The sequence below is a fragment of the Zeugodacus cucurbitae genome, chromosome 3, assembly GCF_028554725.1.
Source record: "Zeugodacus cucurbitae isolate PBARC_wt_2022May chromosome 3, idZeuCucr1.2, whole genome shotgun sequence".
In the NCBI taxonomy this organism is placed as follows: domain Eukaryota; kingdom Metazoa; phylum Arthropoda; class Insecta; order Diptera; family Tephritidae; genus Zeugodacus; species Zeugodacus cucurbitae.
The window spans coordinates 8,192,780-8,212,150 of NC_071668.1; the positions used below are offsets into that span (position 1 = coordinate 8,192,780).

Consider the following 19,371-nt stretch of genomic DNA (forward strand, 5'->3'; position numbering starts at 1 on the left):
AGGAAAATCAAGAAGTTTATAGATTCAGAAAGGTCAAGAGAGAATAGACTACCCCTTGAAAGTCCCTGTTGATTTAAGGAATACGTATTAATAAATTAGATGAAGGAGGATTGGACTGGAGCGTGAATGTCGCTATCTACAAAGACAACTTAAAGCTATGTCTTTGTATCAGATAAAATCCCGTTTTTTCAAAGAATGCATTGACAGACTCAACAGTTTGAACCGTTCCTGGTAGTTGGACTACATAAGATGAAGGAGATATTAAGCGTGGAGGAGAAATCGGTACGAGATAAATACTTGAAGCGGGTATCCGAAATGCAACAGACGACCCATTAAGTAAGGAGTAAACTCAGTGAAACGCTTTTACATCTTCAAGAGTGTATAGCACTTCGCAGGAGCAGGAATCGCATTTTGGGTTTTTCATATCCATTTAGGGAGTGCATTCACTCCCTTAACCCCAACACTATGCTGGATTATGTCAGAGAGCTTGAGCTCATGGAGCTTTTGCAAGTTTCATAGGCCAAAGGTCGTAGTGCTCCCTCCCCATCTTATATCTAAGACCTCAATTGTCTATAAAAGAGGAGTACACATCGATAACTTACCAGGTTTTGCGTTATTTAAAAAGTGTCTAGGGGAGGCTTTGAGTCATAGCAACCCTTCTGAGTCATCTGCCGATGACCAATAAACTATTGATCACTACGCTCTTCTCTCTCTCTCAGAGAGAAAACGAAGCATATTTCTTAATTTTAGATTTGATTCCCGTGGGTTAATAGACTTTTCCAACGATCGGATGACAGTGGGATCTATGTAACCGGAATGAGTCCCGATTTCTGTCCAACAATTGAGGAGCGTATTCAATTCCTTAATCCCACTACTATGCTGGATTCTGTGAGGGCGCTGGGTTTAATGAAGTCGTTTCATAGACCAAAGATCGTAGTGCAGACCAAAAGTCGTCGTCTACTCCCCATCTTATATCTATCTATATAAAGTGGCTATGAAACGCAGGTTTTGAGTTGTAGCGACCTTTCTGAGTCATCTGCCGGTGGCCAATTTCACATTAAAATATTGATCTTTACACTCTTCTCTCTCTCAGAGAGAAAACGTAACATATTTCTTAATTTTAGTTTCGCTTCCCGTGGGTTAAGAGACTTTTCCAACGACTTTTCCGGGATCTAACTGTAACCGGAGTGAATCCCGATTTCTATCCAACGAAGCGCTGTTAACTTATCAATATATCACAAAATTATTTTCGAAATATTTTCTGGCACTACAACAACACCAAGGCAGTCGTGCGGACATAAACGAAGCTAATTCAGATACATTTCCATCCGAGTACTATTACTATAGCCGCACAACCGAAAATTATTCCGTTATATTTATAATACATTTGGTCAACTATTCCCAAAGAGATGTAGTGTGCCTCTACCTTAATATATCAGCTCCACTTGCTTGTTGATTTTTGCTTCCTAACAACGAAAAATCGAAATTATAATTTTCAAATTGTTTTTTTTTTTTTTTTATATTTTTCAAAAACGGCATTTTTATTCAAATATTTACTGTACTATTTGATAAAATCTACACAATAAATTCAATAAACAAAAAAATATAATATGTAGTAGTAATAATAATAGCAAAGATTTAAAGATAAACGTTACAGACATGTATACTTCAACAATTAATAGATTATGTATGTATGTATGTGTGTGTGTGTATGTATGTATATTTGCATTTTTAATATTAGTTGTATTGTTACTACTGCTAAAGAACCGGTTTGTGTTTTTTTGGTTATATAATATTTTTTGCATTTTTATTTAATTTCATTTCTTTTTTAATATTTATCATTATTTTTACTGTACATACAAACGTTAGCTTAATTATGTAACTTTGTTTTTTGCGCTTTTAAATAATAGCTGCTAACCTGCTAACTTAGTGAGAATGAGAGAATGAAGAAAGAACGCATTAAAAGCAAAAACAGAGAAAATGGCGATTTAAATTTAATTTTTAGTATTTAAAAATGAGAAGAATTAGAAATTCAAACAATCTTAGATTGCCTTCGAAATTCTCCGAGAAAATTATGAGTAATGAATTTAGGCATAAAATAAGGTAGTTGGTTAAGGTAAGTAAAAACATTTGTAAATGTTATATTTATTTGTATTTGCAATTTCAAAAATGTATTTGAGTGAATAAGAGAACACATAACAAACTAATATTAATACTAAGGTGCGTGCGTTCGTAGCTGCTTTCGGGGGAAAAAATACGTTACGTATGTATAACTGTTTATTTAAAAAACTACTAACAACCAAAATTTATAATTTCAACTTGTTAAAACTATGCTTTTTTTATTTTTTTGCTTTTTTTGTTGTTTTTCATTTATATTTACTACCGTGCGCGCTGCTAAACTAACCTTAAATAAACGAAAAAAAAACTTTTTTAACTAATAACTCGTTTTTTTATAAAACAATGCAACACGGGTCCACTGTGCATTTTCTTTTCTTCTACTTTTACTATATAGTACTTTAAATCGATTATCGATCATTCAATTGCTTGCGTTTGCGTTTTAATGTAATTTATATTGTGTTAGGTTAGGTAGAAAAAAAAAACAATTTAAACAAATTATCAACTACTAAACTATAATCTCGCTGTGAGCTTTGCATAACGTACGTATAATGCTTGGTATGCGTGCATGCGTGTGTGTGTGTGTGTGTGTGTAAGTATAACGTGTTAGTTTTCTTTTTCTTTTTTATTATTAGTACATATTAACAAATGTTGTATGTATATTTGTTTTAATTACATAAAAATGTATTTTATTACTCTTTACAAGCTGCAAAAAGTTTGCAGTTAAAAAAAAAACTGCCTAACATTAAAAATATATTTATATACAAATGTGTGCACAACAGCACTTAACGCAACGCTTAATATGAGAATTCTAACTTCGTTTCGAATTTATGCTGCTTTTTCAACGCTTTTTCGCTTTTGGTGCCCGTTTTTGCTTGTTGCAGCAGCACAGTCTAAGTTACTAACTACTATTTACAACTTAGCAGAAAATTTTGGAAATTTCTTTTTATTACTATTTTAATTATCCCACTGGTACTTATCCGCTAGTACTAAATATGAATTCAATTGCATTTACCTTTTACGTCGTGGGTGCTCATAAAAACATGTGAGTACTTAAGTTACGTTCAATTCTTATGGTAAAACTTTACAAAAAAAAAAATAATAATAAAATATTAGCATTAAAAAATATTGAATAACTGTAAATTATGTTTAAACTATAATCCAACCTACTTGAGTTAACAGTAGTATTTCTAAAAAAAATAACTCGCTAATGCATTTCTTCTACTTACAGACTTCACAAACCTTTACTAAAACTTTTGTTCATTTTTCAAACAAAACCGGTAACTTTGTATTACACTTCAACTGCTAACTAATGGTTAACGCGTTTCAGCTAACTTCACATTTTACGCCAAAAATGTTGCTAAAACCAACTGCCTTAAATATCATTACTATAAACAATTAATTTCACCAAATCATTTATATACACCATTTTCAACTACACCACAAATTGTCGCGTCCCCACCAACTATTGCTATTACTATACTTGAGCTGAGTAGAAATCAACTGCTCTACCAAACGTCTCTACAACAACTACGACAATTTGCATGCAGTTCCAAGCAGCTCCACGCATTTATTGTAAACCCGTTAGGTCATTACGCGTGACAGTTGTAACTGTTGCCGGCTTTAATATGGCAACGTTTATCGCCGTTGCCGTATTGCCACCAACCATTTTGGCTGCATTGCACTCCACCACGACTGTGTTGTCCTCTGTGGCTTCGTCTAACGCCGCAGCCGATGTGGCTGCGGCCAGCGTTGCTGTTGCTGTGGCCGTTGGTGTTGTGCTGTCATTGTCGTCCAACACGATGACTTCACTCTCCTCCGCTATTTGTGTACTTTTCGCGGACTTTGCTGTTGTGCCACTAATGTTGTTCAACTTAGCTTTGTCATTGTTGGCATGCGTGTTGTTATCCTCTTCTATATATTCAATTGCGGTATTTTCATCAATATCGGCAACTAAAAATATTGCATGCAATTAGTTGTGAATATTTTTTTCAACTGTTTAGTCTACTAACGAATAAATAAAAAAAAAAATATTTATATAAATAAAATTAATTATTCAAAAGTTTTCACACACAAACACCCACCAATAGTCTCATCGAAGCCTGCATCTGTTTCACACTCAACTATGGCAGATATGTTATTTTCTCTTTCGTTGCTCGCATTGATTGCATGCACCTCGCTCTCCAATTTCGCACCTTCACTTTCCGCTTTGTGTGCAGTCGTTTGATGGCTGACAGCCACAGTCGTATGCTCATCTTCATCGTCAATCACTTCGATTGGCTCGTCTTCATCGTTGACGCTGCTGTTGTTGGTGTTGTTGTATGTTTTCTGCAACCGTCCCACCTTTACCAATTTAGGCGCATCAGACGTTTTGGCGGGCGATATCTCACCACCGCTACCACTTTCAGTACCGCTATATATGGTGTATGCGCGCTCGGTCATCTCTTGCCCCTCTTCGCCGCCCGTGTCGTCTGCCATTTCACCATCCACAGTGCCCTCAGTCTCAGTGCCGGCGTCAGTGTCGCCCTCTTCCTGCTCCTCCACTATGACATCTTCAAAACTGTCATCGATAATTATGGTTTCACCATCAATCTCGTCCTTATCTTGCATTTGTTGTTTACCACCATCAGCAGCTTCTTGGCCGCTTGACAGTCGGCGGTAGTCAGTGCGTGCTGCTTTGCTTGCTGCTGCCACGGCTGTCGCCTGATCCAATTCCATTTCCCAATCGGTAGCACCCAAAATTATTGTGGACGGCTGTTGTTGTTGTTGGTTTTGTTGTTCACGCTGCTGTTGTGCATTCTCCACGACCGTTGTTGTTGTTGTTGTTGGCAACACCGTTACCGTATCGCCAATATTATTACCCATCGTGATATTCGTACCATCACCACTATCCACTATAATCGGCATATTGAGTATATCAACTGGTGTGTCTTCGGTAATCATTTGATTTGCCTCCAACTGCACTGCATTCGCTGTTCTAGCGGTCACATTGTACTTGTTGTTGCTGCCATCGATGAAAGTGGTAGTCGCCTTAATTGGCGTATTTGACCCACTTTGTGACGCGCCAATTATCACCACATTGGGTTTGTGGCTTTCTGTGTTTTGGGCACCCTGCACTTTGGTAGCTGCCACAATACCACTACTAACGCTTGCTGGCTTCGTCAGTGTTATTTTACCCGTTGTGGTGCGTGCACCCACCGACGGCACGAAAACCATATTCATATTACCCTTATTACCGCTCAATGTTAGTGTATTTGTTGTAATTGTAGGTTTCGTCTGTGACTGGGATTGTGAGGTGGCCGCGTGAAAGGCGCCCGTCAGAGTGCCGGGCGAATTTAAAGGTGCTGGTATTATTTGCACTTTCTGTATGGCGATCCGTTGCGGCTGATGTGTGCCGGTTGTGCCAGCACCCGTAGCGTTGCTGCTGACCACTGCGTTAGGCAAGATTTTGTGCGACAATGCACCTTGCAGTTTCGCTTTCGATGCGTTATCAATATGGGCTGGCTGTATGAACACTTTGCCATTGGGTGATTGGCATATTTTGACGCTGGTGCGTATACCAGTCGTTGAGATATTCTTCAATTGATGTTGTAAGAATGGTGAAGCTGTTGTGGATTGTTGATTCGAATGACTGACCGCCGTTACACTTGTAGTGGTATTCGCTGGTGTCAATTTAATATTGCTGATAATTTGTGGGCCAGAGTTGGAAGTACTAAAGGTGCCAGAAAGCTAAAATTAAGAAAATAATAAAATAAATGTGAAATTGACATTAAAATTTTAAATAAAAAACAGAAAATCTACATCAAAATTTAAAAACAAAACAAAATAAAATTGACATTAGAAGTCGAAATCAAAACAAAAACATAATTGTCAACTGAAAAACCTAACCTGAAAATATAAATACATTATTGCTTACCTTGCCTGCGCTACTTGCGTTCACGCCAATTGTGCCCGCTTTAATGATCTGCGACTTACGGAACACTGGAGCTCCGGATGTTAATGTGGAAAAGAGCGCACTGCCAGCAGGTGTGCCACTCTGATTGGGTGATAGCAATAATGTAGAGCCCACAGTTTTGAGTACTGCCGTTGTGCCACCTAACGATGCATTCAAATTATTGCCGGTGATGCCACTTGCTGCACTGCCACCACTTACGAGTGTAGCACCGTTATTGATAGTTTCAATTTTCGTTATATTAACTGTGTTACCGCCACTACTGCCGCTGCCACTAAGTGTGGCGGATGCACCGGCAGCAGCACCAGTCACACCGGCGCCGCTTAGCACAATTGGCAACAATTTCGTTGTTAACACTTTGCCTTGCGCCGGCTGTTGTGATGCTTGCAGCGTTGCACCTTCACTAGACACACTGTTTGTGTTTTGTATTTGTATGATTGCGGGGGGCGTATGCGTCGGCAGTGCGGGCGACGCTTGTGCAGTATTCGTGCTATTGTTACCGTCAATGATGCTAAACACTTGTGAGCCATTGTTGTTTGTACTGCCGCTTAGCGTGGCGTTATTCTCCGTGCCAAGCGCGCTGATCAATGTAGAACCGGAAAGCTTTTTAGTGGTGAGTTTAGTGCCGGGTGGTAAAATTGTGGTATTGACTGCGCGCAATTTGGTCGCAGCAGCAGATATTTGTGGCAATGTCATTATCTGTGGTGTTGATGTAGATTGCATTTGGAACGTGGATGCCGACGACACCACGACCGTTGATGACACTGATGTTGTTGTTGTTGTGACAATTGAACCCGACAATTGCTGCGGCGGAAGACGATCTTCAAGTATAATCTTTTGCACTGGCGTTGAAATCAGCTGCTTTTCCACTTTACTATGTAAATTTGTGGGAACCGATGAACCACTAGCACTGACTATAGTTGGCGATAAGGCAGTTGGCAACTGATGGGCATCAATTCGTGTAGACAAAGCATTCACTACTAGCGGTGTGTTTGATGGCATTGTCGGTGCTATCACATTTGGTGAAACTGATGGTGCGCCTGTTGTTGGTGTGGTCATTACGCTAGGCAATTGCAATTTAGTCAGATTCTTGGTTATGTCCTTCTTTGAAGCGGCAATCTGTGGTTGTGTGGAATTCTGATCCATGTTGTAGTCATCCAAACTCTCGCCGACAATATGTTGTATATTGCGAACTGTTGATGGCGGTAGCAATTGTTGTTGCTGTTGGTGTTGTTGTTGTTGTTGAGCAAGTGTCTGTTGTTGTTTTTGTTCTTGAAGTTTGGAATTCGATTTGCGTCCACTTTTGGCTGGCGTCGCCTGTCGCTTACCAGGTGTAACAGGTAATACAGGGTTCACACCTGTAGCAATTTGTGATTTTTTCGTTGCCAGTTTTTGTTTTTGTAATGGTGTTTGATTCAAACGTTGCTGGGCAGCTTTACTATTGTGATTGTGATATAATTTACGAATATTGCTGGTACCGATGCTGGGCGACGTAGTTTCGCCACTATTAGCAGTTATATGATGGAACTGCCTTTGGTGTTGTTGTTTGTTGGGTGAAGTATCACTGATAATACGCTTTTTATTGCTGCCAGCGTGAGTGTCGGATATGTTACGTTTAAGATTTTTCTTATTGGCAGCAGGAATATCGGGCATTTTGAACTGTTTAAAAATATTAAGAGATTTGTTAGAAAAGAATTATAATTTAATTCGCGAGTACAGATAAATAATATTTAAAATGGTTGAACTTTATGAACCTAATTCAAATATAAAAATAATAAATGTAAAACATAACATATTCAATTAGAAAAAAAAGTCAATGAATTTAAATTTATCTAATTAGAGTAGCAAAATGTATTTAAATGCATTCCCAGTTTGACAGCATACATATATACGTATGCATATATGTATATATGTTCTATCAGTCACACACTTTAAGCAAAAATCAGAAATTTTGGTTATTTTCTAATTTAAATTCAATTTTGGTCCGCAAATGATCTTATTTAAAAAATATAAACACAAACTGTACTTTTTCAACCACAACCTTTATATTCCTCCGTCATTATATAACCCCGCCCGCCCCTCACAATCACACACATTTTCAACTTACAGGATCATCTGTGACGACATAAACCTCGCGCTTGATTGCCCACGGTTCCAATTCATCTTTTCCCGATATTGTATTGACAGAATTAGCGCGTTCGGCAATAACAGCGGCTGCCGTATCAGCAGGATAGGGTAATTTAGCGTTTTCAGAAACTGTCTCCGTTGCCACATTGTTAGCAATTAGAGCGAGTGCTGTTTGTGGCGCCACACGCGGTAGCATCGGATACGATCGACGTCCTTCACGCGACCACTCCTGCCAAGTATTTGGACCCGAAATACTGCACACAAGTAAAAAAAAAGCACAACACATTTATATGTATAAGCAAGATGCCATCATGAGGAAGTATAATTTACACTAAACTTTCGCCTTATTTCGTAACTGCGCGTACAAATTCTTAAAACACTTACGCTTCAGCTATGGTACACAATTGTTCATCATTGGCAACACGACGCGCTTCAGCTCGGTGACGCTCTTGCGATATGTGAAATATGCCACGCAACTCCTCAAGAAGTTTGGCCTTGTTGTCGCTGAGGCCACCCTGAGCGCGAAATACACTTATCACATGAGAATAAGATTCCAACTCTGGAAATAGATTGAACAAATAACAAATGTTTAATAGAAAGACTTCACTATAAACACACACAATAAATCAACAAAAGGATCACGATCTTTGTGCACTCTCTCCGTTGGCATAGCTCCTGAAAGCGCTTCAGCGCCAGTTCTTTTCACCTACATCGAATGTAGATTGGCTCGCATTCGTAGCCACTTTCTTACCAAGTCTTCTCAAAATCCCTCGACACTCTTCTCTAGACATTTGCAACGCCTGCGGCCACATCCTGCACGAATATTATCCACGCTGCGTTTTCGCAAATTGTTTTTGAACTCTCACTCGATTTTGTAAAATAGTTTTCTCTAACTTTTTGCAAATTGGAGCGAAAAATTCACTGCTGCTGCTTCTTCATACGAGATTGGCAGCCATTAATGTTTATTTGTCAAAAAAGTAAGTACAGTACAAAATTATAAAATAGGAGATGTCAGAAAAGCATAAGCTGAGTGGGAAGAACGTGGAAAGTAAATTTCAAATAAAATACTGTAATATTAAAATTTATATAAAATAACTTAATTTTTCACTAAATAGTATATTTGTTTGTTATTTTGTGTATTTTATTATAATTTGGTGTGTTGTGTTTCTTTTACTATATAATTATTTAAGCTTTACTTGTTTTTGTAATGAGTGCCAAATATATTATTATTCTTACAAATGTTATTTTTTAATGTTGTGCATACAGAAAGTTAATTATATTTTCTTATTTATCTTGTACGATTATAATTTATTTAAATATTTCGTTATTTCTTATTTGGGTTAAGAACAATATGACAGCGTTTATCATTTGTTGTCACTTTAACTGTCATATGTCTATACTGAATATGCAACAGAGAATTCTATACCGGTTGTGTAGTGTAAAACAAAAGTGAACAAATTGATAAAGTATTAAGTGTGGATGAACCGTATCGGTGGGAGAACTGTGTGTTTTCAAAACAAACATACCAGGTGACTGGCCTAACACCACTAGCACTTCCGATCTATGGCCGAAACTTTATTTGCATATAGATAAGTGAGCACAACAAATGCAAAATGTTTCGAACAGACAAATCGAATAAGTTCGATCTAGGAGAATTCAAGCGAAAGCTTAAACGTCTCGCGGATGGCAGTTTTTTATCCTACAGACGCATATTTCTGCTCTTATTGGGAATCTGTATATTTTTCTATATTTTGCCACCCGTGTTTCGATATCTATTCATGAGTACGCCGGAAGTAAAAGGTAATCTGTCTTGCAACAAATAATTCAATAATGTTATGTATTTCAATCGGTTGTACCACTCAGATCCACATATGCAGTGCATGGACGATCGTTTAACACCATTTTTCCTACAAAACTATGAATTCGATGCAAATATACGTCACGTGCCACCCCACCCCGAAGAGCGTAATTTCATACCGTATGTAGGTAATGGTTACATTGGTATGGAAGTGGCACACGATGCTTCCTTGAACATTAAATCCGGTCGTTCTATGCAATTGCCAATGCAATTTCATCCGGTTGTATCGGTAGCACAGCGAAACGAAGCTGGACGCGAAGCAACGGTAGTCGAATATTTGTCGGGTACAGTGCATAGGTAAGTTGCTATTGTTTTTTATTTTCCAATTAAAAAGAAAATTTTAAAATAGTTTCTATAAATATTTGCAGGTTTCAATGTTTTAATAACTATTTCGTCGCCTATACGTATTATGCGCACCGTACACATCCGAGCGTCTTAATGCAAGAAATAAAAATCACGAACACTCGTAACACCATAGAGGAGGTGGAGCTGATTTTTCCACGTATTTATTTTCAATCACCAACTTCACATGTGATTAAATTGGGGTACGTATTGGAATTAAACAGAAGTATATATGCTATATAAGCTTTAATTATTGTATTAGATAACACTAGTTGAGCGAACGTAAATTTGTCTGCCAAAACAAAAAAAAAAACAATGTTTGAAACAGTTGAAACTTGTTTTTTGTTAATTACTCTCATTTATATAATATTTGGTTGAGCTAATACAAAAACAATATTTAGTCACTGTTATCTTATTTCTTATATGAAATATCTCATGACTTCATTGTCATATTAATTCTTCCAGTTCAACAACTCAATCCTCTGTACTTAAAGAATTCGAAGTGAGTACTGGTACAATTTTAGTAACTCCAGACGACCCTACCAATGTGATTGTAGTAAGCGTCGTCAAACCACAAATCAATCGAATTGTACAGCTGAAAAAGCGAGGCGCTATCAATATAGTATTCCCAATTGCAGTGCATTACTCACAACCGATTAAACGTGACAAGTTGACAGAAACTGTACAAGATATGGAAAACAAAGCTATACAAGCGATGACAAAAGTTTTGCAGAAAATACAAAACAAATCGGAGCAACAACCAAATCCACACACATTTCATCAGGAACACATTAATGTTTGGTCAGATTTGTGGGCTACTGGCTTCAGTATAAGCACATCTAAAGCGGAGGGCAGTCTGAATGGTGATCGTATCAACGCTTCCATGTATGCAGTGCTATCGCAAACACGCAGTTATGAATATGAAGAGTACGCTTCACTAAAATCGCCTAGCAAACAAGAAATCGCAAAAGCATTAACGTATGCTGAGGGCTGTTACGATTCGTATTACACACTGCAGGCAGAGAATCTCTGGTTGAACGCAGACACATTGGAAAAACTTAACAATTTGGTCTCGTCGTGGATGGTTACTTTGGAGAAGCAGGGCTGTCACAACCTAATACGCGCTGGTGCTTCAGGTGTTATACAAGCTATGGTGCTAAGCTTTGGCAGTTTTCGTTTCAGCAATCAACACTTAGAGTGTAACATGCATCCCAAGTATCTGCATCGCGATTTTCATTTCCGTCGCTTAAATTATGGCAATAAGACGCATGTCAATGTCACAATCACCGTGACTGAAGATAATAAGGCTGTCATTAATGTGGCGCTTGATCGTTCCGATCGCAGTTATTATGCCTGTGATGGCGGCTGTTTAGATGATCCTGTGCTACTCACGTGAGTTTATTAAACTTAATAAGATTGCTTATGGCTGAGGAAAAAATAAAATAAAAAATTATATTAAAATTAATGGTTTTTTAGGCAAAGTCGTCGCCAGTTCCCGGTTAAATTAACCGAACCAGTGACCGCAATTCTTTATATTACCGAAGATAAACAACATATGGAAGAGCTACATAAGGCTATACATGTTAAAGAAGTAGTTGAAGGTATATTTTCTTTTTTTTTACTGGTTTTAAACTTTATTTAAATTTTTCTTTTTATCACGCGCAGCGCCGGCACATGAACAGCATTTGATCGCACTTCACAGGCATGGTCATCAGTTAGGCGGTTTGCCTACGCTCTTTTGGGTCTCAGTTTGTGCAATAATTATAGTATTTCATGCGTTCCTATGTAAATTAATTATTAAAGAGTATTGCGAACCTTCGGAAAAGCTGAGATACCGTTATAATAAACCATGACCATAAATATTCTAGTTAGAAATATTATGATTTGAGCCTATTGATAGCTAGTTCAATAACTTTTCGCTTTAATATGCGTGTGTGTGTATATTTCATACTTTTTATGTGTAATTATAATGTTTTCATTACAAAAATAATACTAATATGCAATTAAACACGAGCAATAATGATTCGAAATTCTTTTTTTTTTTTTGTTTTTCACATTCATACGTGGTCGTGCTACTTAAATATTACTGTATGTTAATTTTACTAAATAATAGTATGTTTAAATGAGTATAAATATATGAAAAAAATAAATAATTTCAAGTTTTTAAATTTTTTATTAAGACAATATTTATAATAATACAATATATTCCCAAGTGATTGTGAATTAATATAAAATTGCAACAGTTAAACAAAACAGCTGCTAGTCTACGGTACAATTGTATTGTATGCGCGAAAGTAAGCTGACTATTTTTGTTTATTATTATTTTTTTTTTAACTCCAACTGTCAATGCATTTAATTTATATTATGCAGCATTTAGTTATAATTCTCATTTCTACATTACTCCTAAGCAATCAATGCAATCGATTATTCCAAAGACTTTACTTGGTTACGGCATAAATGGATGCGGCAACATAAGCGACATTCTTCGTTGTCAGTCCGACTACTGCTATGCGTCCATCCTTTGTCATATAAATACTATAATCCTTTATAAGACGTGCCACTTGCTCCGGCTTCAAGCCTGTATAGCAGAACATGCCGATTTGATTGGTTATATGGTCCCATGACTGCTTCGAGCCGAGTGCAACTAATGTCTCCTTTAACTGCTTACGCATCGTGATGGTACGCGTAGCCATTGTCTTTAAATCATCCAACCACATGCAGAAGAGTTTCTCATCCTTAAATATCTCAATTGCGATGCGTGCACCATGCACGGGCGGATTCGAGTACATGGGTCGTATAATGGTCTTCAAATTGGATGTCACACGCTCCGCCTCATCCTTAGAGCTGCAAACAAAAGTAAATGAACCGACACGTTCACCATATAAACCCATATTTTTGGCATAACTTTGTGCCAAAGCAAATTGATGTCCTTCGGCGCTGAAAATGCGTACCGCTTCCGCGTCTCTGTCAATGTCACCGCTGGCGAAACCCAGATATGCCAAATCGAAGAACGGATACAAATGACGTGATTTCATTATGTGCGATATTTCACACCATTGCTCCGAATTCGGATCCACACCGGTGGGATTGTGCGCGCACGCATGTAGCAGCACAATTGAACGTTCGGGTATTTTCTAAAATTCAGATATTTTAAATTAAAATTAAAAAAAGTTAAATTTAAATTTAAAAAGTGCTTCACTCTCATGCGCCTAAAAGCCACATACACATAACGACTCGAAGAGCGCCTGCTCATTCAGCGCACGCGTATTTGGATCATAGTAACCATAGTTGGCCACCTTCAAACCGGAATGCATGAAAATCGGTTTGTGATTCGGCCATGTGGGTGTGGGCAAATACACTACGCGCTCACCCTTCCAGAAGAGTCCCAAAAATGCGGCACCCACACGTAAGGCGCCGGTGCCACTTAAGCTCTAAACACACACACATGGAAAGGAAATGTTGTTGCATATAAGTAAATATTATTTAATTTATTATTATTTAAACGCACCTGCACTGTTGCATTGCATTTATTTTTCAAAATTTCCGAATCTTTTCCCAGCGCCAATTCTACTGATTTATTATAGAAATCTGCCAAACCATGTATCGGCGCATATTCCTTGTTCATATTTTTGGCTATAACGCGATTTTGTGCCTTTGGAATTTATATTTCAATATTATTTGGTATAAAAAAGTGAAATACGCGCAACACACCTCCTTCACACTGGGCAAAACCCACGGTTTGCTGTCGTCATCTCGATATGCTCCAACGCCTAAATTAGTTTTTTTGGGATTTTTATCCTTCAAAAAAGCTTCGGTGATACCGAGTATTGGATCGGGTGGTGCCAGCTTCACATCCGCGAACCATGATCTATGTCAAGTAATTTTAGTTTTTTTTTAGATGTCATATTATTTAAACATAATACATACTTGTAACGTCTTGAGTATAATGGATTACTTGCAGCTTTAATAGCAGCGACACGTTTTGTAAGTTGAAACATATTTATATGGAAAATTCTCTTTATTGGAAATTATGATTTTAAGTTTTTTCCTATCCTGTCAACACCAAATTCGTAAAATATAGTTGTTGTTTTATGAATATTTTGATTTCAAAGGGTGCTCATGAGTTTTTTTTTTACGAAAATACAAAAGTTTATTTAAGCTCAAGCTAGGTGTATCCAGCAAAAAAGGGTCGAGTCAACATAACCTAAAAGGAACTGAATTTTTATTCCGTCAGAAATGTTCTGGCGTACTTAAGATTCCCAAAAATTATTTGGCAAACGTTTTCTATAACTACAACAACAACAACACAAGTCTTTATAACGCATTGAGCGACTAAGTTGCACAACAACAGTACTACATCGTGTATTTACAAAAAAAAAAAACAAAACTATTTATGAAACTAGTTTATTAATTTGTGATTTTACAGTTTTATTTTTATGGTAAATGCTTTAATTTATACGATTACATGCTATTGTTTTTGTTTTGAGCGAATATAAACGCAAAGGTACTCAATGTACATGTTACATGCTTCATTTTATTTCTCTAAACTAAAAGACTTGGACTGCTATTATTCATTAAAATTCTACTATACACACATACATACAAATGTATATACGAGTGTTAGATTGTAACGGCAACCAGGCCGCATTGCATTAAAATTCATTTAATTTCATTATTTCGCCGATTTTGACTTTACTTGGTCACCTCATGCATGGCATGCGCCAAATAATCAACATTCTTGCTAGTCACGCCAGCCATCGAGATACGACCATCCTTGGTCAGATAAATGCTAAACTCCTTCGACAAACGCTCCACATTTTCGGCGGTCATGCCCGAATAACAGAACATACCGATTTGATTGGTGATGTGATCCCAGGAGCGTGATGAACCCAACTTCACGAGATTACCCTTCAATTGTGCGCGTATATTAATGATACGATCGGCCATTGTTTTCACATCCTTCAACCAGATGGCTCTCAATTGCTCATCATTGAGAATTTCGGCAGCAAGACGTGCACCATTGATGGGTGGATTCGAGTAGAGCGCACGAATGAGTATCTTAATTTGTGATGTGACACGATCGGCTTCCTCCTTGCTGGCAGTGATGACGGAGTAGGCACCGGCACGTTCGCCATATAAACCCATATTCTTGGCGAAACTCTGCGCCAGACAGTACAGATGACCGTCCTTTTCGAAAATGCGCACAGCTTGTGCATCACGATCGACATCACCGGAGGCGAAACCCTGATAGGCCATATCGAAGAAGGGGAATAGATTCTTCTTCTTGATCAGTTGAGAGAGCTCTTTCCATTGCTCCAGCGAGAGATCGACACCGGTGGGATTGTGCGCACAGGCATGCAACAAGACAATGGATTTTTCGGGGATTTTCTGCAATTGATTAAGTAAATATGAACAAGTTAATTAACAACAACTTTATTGTAAATTTTAAATTGTAACTTACGCTAATGTCATCGAAGCAACCTTGAACATCCAAACCGCAAGTTTTGGGATCATAATAACGGTACTTCTTAATGGGCAGTCCGGAGTGTTCGAAAATTGGCACGTGATTGCCCCAAGTGGGTGTGGGCACATACACCTCACGATTCCCCTGCCAGAATTTGCTGAGGAAGGCGGCGCCAATACGTAAGGCACCGGTGCCACTGATGGACTGGTAAAGAAAACAACTTGTCAATATATAACACTAAATAATATATTTTTGAGATATTCACCTGTGTTGTGGCATTGTGTTTCTCGCGCAAACGTTCGGAATCTTTACCAAGCGCCAACTCAATAGCTTTGTTGTAGAAATCTGGCACACCGATGATGGTTGCGTATTCCTTGTCCAATTGCTTGGCTACAATGCGTTCCTCAGCCTTGAAATTTAATTTTTAGATATATAGATTTATTATACATATATAATTTTTATATTTTAGATTTAAAAAAATCGAGTTTACACACCTGGCGTACACTTGGCAACACCCATGGTTTACCGTTATCATCACGATAAGCACCAACACCCAAATTGATCTTTTTGGGATTCGTGTCACGTTTGAAAGCTTCGGTTACACCCAAAATTGCATCAGGTGGACCCATCTGCACACCAGCAAACCATGATCTGAAATAATGAAAATTTTTATTTTATAATAATTTGAATTCTAAATTTAATAATATTATTAAGAGTTAGAAGGTCCCAAAAATTAAAAAAAAATAATTTTTAAGATGTTTACAGCTGTTATAACAAAAGAAAGTTTTGAATTTGTAGTAAAGAAGCTTATGATAGAATTTCCTACTGGCTCTCTTGCTTATTATTATTTGTGAAACATTTGGTAAAAAATATTACATCTAATTGCGTCACGTCACAGACCATTGCTGCTGGTGTCAACAAATATATTTTAAATAATATACATTTAAACTCAGCACTGTTGACTATACATACATGTACATATATATTCCTACATAAGTAAGTAAATGTTTATATAAATAACAACAATTTTGAAATTAATCAATTTAATTATTTTTTTTTATTTCTTTCACTAGGATGCCGCAAATTGACGTAAATCAATTCGCTTTTAAAAGAGATAACTCGAATGTACCGATTCATTCACACATATGTATGTATATAAATAGTCATGCTCAATTCAAATATTTCTTAATCATAGTGATAACAAATAAAGTATTTTGGAAATACAAACATACAAACATACAAACATACAAACATACATACATACATACATATATGTACCAAATCATCAAACCCATTTACCAAATACAAATTAAATTACGTGAAAATGCAAATTGTTCACGGCCATGGACATAAATTTGGTTATCGCATCCCGTGAACTGGACTGATGACGTTGACATATTTGTATGTATGTACGCTCAGCTGTTTAAAAATAGACATAAGTAGCAAAAAAAAGAATAAATATTTGGCATACGTGTATGTACAAATGCTTGACATGCTACATCCATACATAAATACATATGTACATACAAGTGTATAATGAAATGAGCAAGGTATTCTTGAAATGATTATATTTTCTGCACTATTTTAAAAATTTAAGAAACATTTGTCATTCTGAGGCTATTTATTTCCTCTTAATACGTCAATACAACGGATATGGCTTTCTTTCAATATGCATACAGTTATTTTTGTAAAAGAATTCTTGTAGACACATCTGTGCGAGCATTAGTTACGAGTGTTGTTGGCCGCTCTTGAGTATAAGCGGTTGGTTTTGTTGTGACAAGTAATCAGCTACTGGAAGCGTGATCATGTTATCTATTCGTCATACATACAAACCATTATTTATAAAGATATCTCCAAGCATTTAAAAAAGTATTAAAATAATTTGTTATAATTTTATGATACTTTTTAAGACGCCGGCTTTTTTCACATATAAAAGCATACTTGAGTTACTTTTTCAAGTGGTTTATAGCGGCTGATAAAGATTTAAGAATATAATCTTGTACTTTTAAGATAACTCAGCCGATCTATTGAATCTTTTTAACCCCATGGGCTTATGTACTTGTGATATTTGCAGTATATCTATGTATATTATGCAATATCTACTACTCTTGTAATATTCCAGAAGCCATTGCTGATCGAAACTGGTTCATACCGGTGATATATGCAATTTTGAGCTATTTTAAAAGGATTTAAATAATTATTTATACAATAAATACCAACATAATATGAATATTTGCATATGTATGCATCTATTTGTATTTACCTAGGCACATATGCAATTGCATGGGGAAGTAATTTTTAGATTTGTAGGGTAAGTGCATAATGTTTCTACACATATACTATAAAATAAATTACTACTAGTTTGTACAAATATGCACACACATTTATGTTCGAGTAGATGGGTAGGCATATTTCTTGAAGTACCTTTCTACTAAGACCTACTAATTTATTACCTAATAAAACTATGTCAAGCATTTTAATAACAATTAAAAATAGCTAACCAATTAACTGCTTAAATTGATTTATGTACATACATACATATATGCTCCTCTATATTATATATTTTCCTAGTTTATATGTGTGTTTATAATTGTAAATATACAACTTGTTTGATTAGATATGTAGAGCAATGTTCGGCAATAAATAATAAATAAATTGTTGTGACAAACTTAGTAATAAAATTATGAAATAATTTAGTATGAAAATTACTGTCAAATAATAATAATTAATATATTAACTTCCAATATTAATATATAAAAAAGAAACTGATATAATTCTAACTAGCGTACGTGATTTTTCATACATTAATATGCACATAGTTACATACATACACACGTGTACATGTGAATGTGCGAAAATAGGCAAGTAAATATGCTGCATGATTGAATGACCTTGTGTAATGACATCTACTAGAGCGCAAGCTAAGCAGTTCGCACCGGTTGCATGGAAATATGCGATTTATTTAATAATATTATATTTTTTTGCACACAAAAATGTTGTATATGTATATTTTATATAGGTGTATAGGCTGTTTAAAATATAAAATATTTGCCAGGTATATACAAAGGACCCGGCTTAAATTTAACTCGAATATATGCTTATGTGTAAATACATATTTAATATATTGTAAATGTTCTCATTTGCTTCGTTTGCTAAGTAATGCTTACTGTGTACGTGCGGCGTTGGCATTTAATGCTGCTCCGATAGCGCGATTTGCCGACAAAAGTGTTTTTCCGCTAATATTTGCCATTTCTACACTTTAAATTATAATGTAATAACAATAATAATAAAAGCTTTCTTTTAAATGCTTAGTATATCAACCGGCCACCCACAAAACAATAGCACTCAACCAGGCAAAATTCAATACTGCAAAAATTTCCCAAATCCGCAAGCGTATAATAACCGCCACATTCGCTAAACCCCACTCGATGTTCGGCAAACAGCTGAAACGCCTCGTGGGGGATAATGAGTTGCCACTGTGGATTTATCAAATAAAATTATTGATATTCTATA

At 36.5% G+C, this 19,371-nt stretch overlaps 4 protein-coding genes and 1 long non-coding RNA gene across 6 annotated transcripts; 2 read left to right on the forward strand and 3 right to left on the reverse strand.

Annotated features, from left to right (window-relative positions):
- Window positions 1–2,952: 2,952 nt before the first annotated feature.
- Window positions 2,953–9,166, reverse strand: LOC105215261 (mucin-2). Of its 2 annotated transcripts, none has more exons than XM_011189084.3 (6): window positions 8,946–9,165; window positions 8,579–8,753; window positions 8,175–8,448; window positions 6,032–7,726; window positions 4,200–5,844; window positions 2,953–4,068 (listed from the first exon to the last, which is right to left on the reverse strand). In XM_011189084.3, the coding sequence occupies exons 1-6, from the start codon at window positions 9,004–9,006 to the stop codon at window positions 3,686–3,688; spliced, it is 4,233 nt and encodes a 1,410-aa protein (XP_011187386.2). In that variant the 5' UTR covers window positions 9,007–9,165; the 3' UTR covers window positions 2,953–3,685. The 2 variants fall into 2 exon arrangements, with proteins under 2 accessions (XP_011187386.2, XP_028898107.2); XM_029042274.2 differs by having other exon boundaries at window positions 3,979–4,119; window positions 8,946–9,166.
- Window positions 9,167–9,562: 396 nt separating this feature from the next.
- LOC105215260 (uncharacterized protein KIAA2013 homolog) lies at window positions 9,563–15,098 on the forward strand. The gene is made up of 6 exons (XM_011189083.3): window positions 9,563–9,994; window positions 10,058–10,349; window positions 10,421–10,597; window positions 10,860–11,786; window positions 11,871–11,995; window positions 12,060–15,098. Exons 1-6 carry the CDS (start codon window positions 9,808–9,810, stop codon window positions 12,245–12,247), a joined length of 1,896 nt encoding a protein of 631 aa, XP_011187385.1. The 5' UTR covers window positions 9,563–9,807; the 3' UTR covers window positions 12,248–15,098.
- LOC105215259 (aspartate aminotransferase, mitochondrial) lies at window positions 12,833–14,464 on the reverse strand. Its single transcript, XM_011189082.3, has 5 exons — window positions 14,322–14,464; window positions 14,106–14,262; window positions 13,903–14,046; window positions 13,619–13,825; window positions 12,833–13,528 (listed from the first exon to the last, which is right to left on the reverse strand). The coding sequence occupies exons 1-5, from the start codon at window positions 14,390–14,392 to the stop codon at window positions 12,833–12,835; spliced, it is 1,275 nt and encodes a 424-aa protein (XP_011187384.1). The 5' UTR covers window positions 14,393–14,464.
- On the reverse strand, window positions 14,783–19,250 carry Got2_0 (aspartate aminotransferase, mitochondrial). The gene is made up of 5 exons (XM_011189081.3): window positions 19,026–19,250; window positions 16,353–16,509; window positions 16,124–16,267; window positions 15,856–16,062; window positions 14,783–15,782 (listed from the first exon to the last, which is right to left on the reverse strand). The coding sequence occupies exons 1-5, from the start codon at window positions 19,106–19,108 to the stop codon at window positions 15,087–15,089; spliced, it is 1,287 nt and encodes a 428-aa protein (XP_011187383.1). The 5' UTR covers window positions 19,109–19,250; the 3' UTR covers window positions 14,783–15,086.
- Window positions 16,505–18,395, forward strand: LOC128920259 (uncharacterized). Its single transcript, XR_008470364.1, has 2 exons — window positions 16,505–16,854; window positions 16,932–18,395. It is a non-coding gene; the product is annotated as an uncharacterized LOC128920259 (long non-coding RNA).
- Window positions 19,251–19,371: the final 121 nt, after the last annotated feature.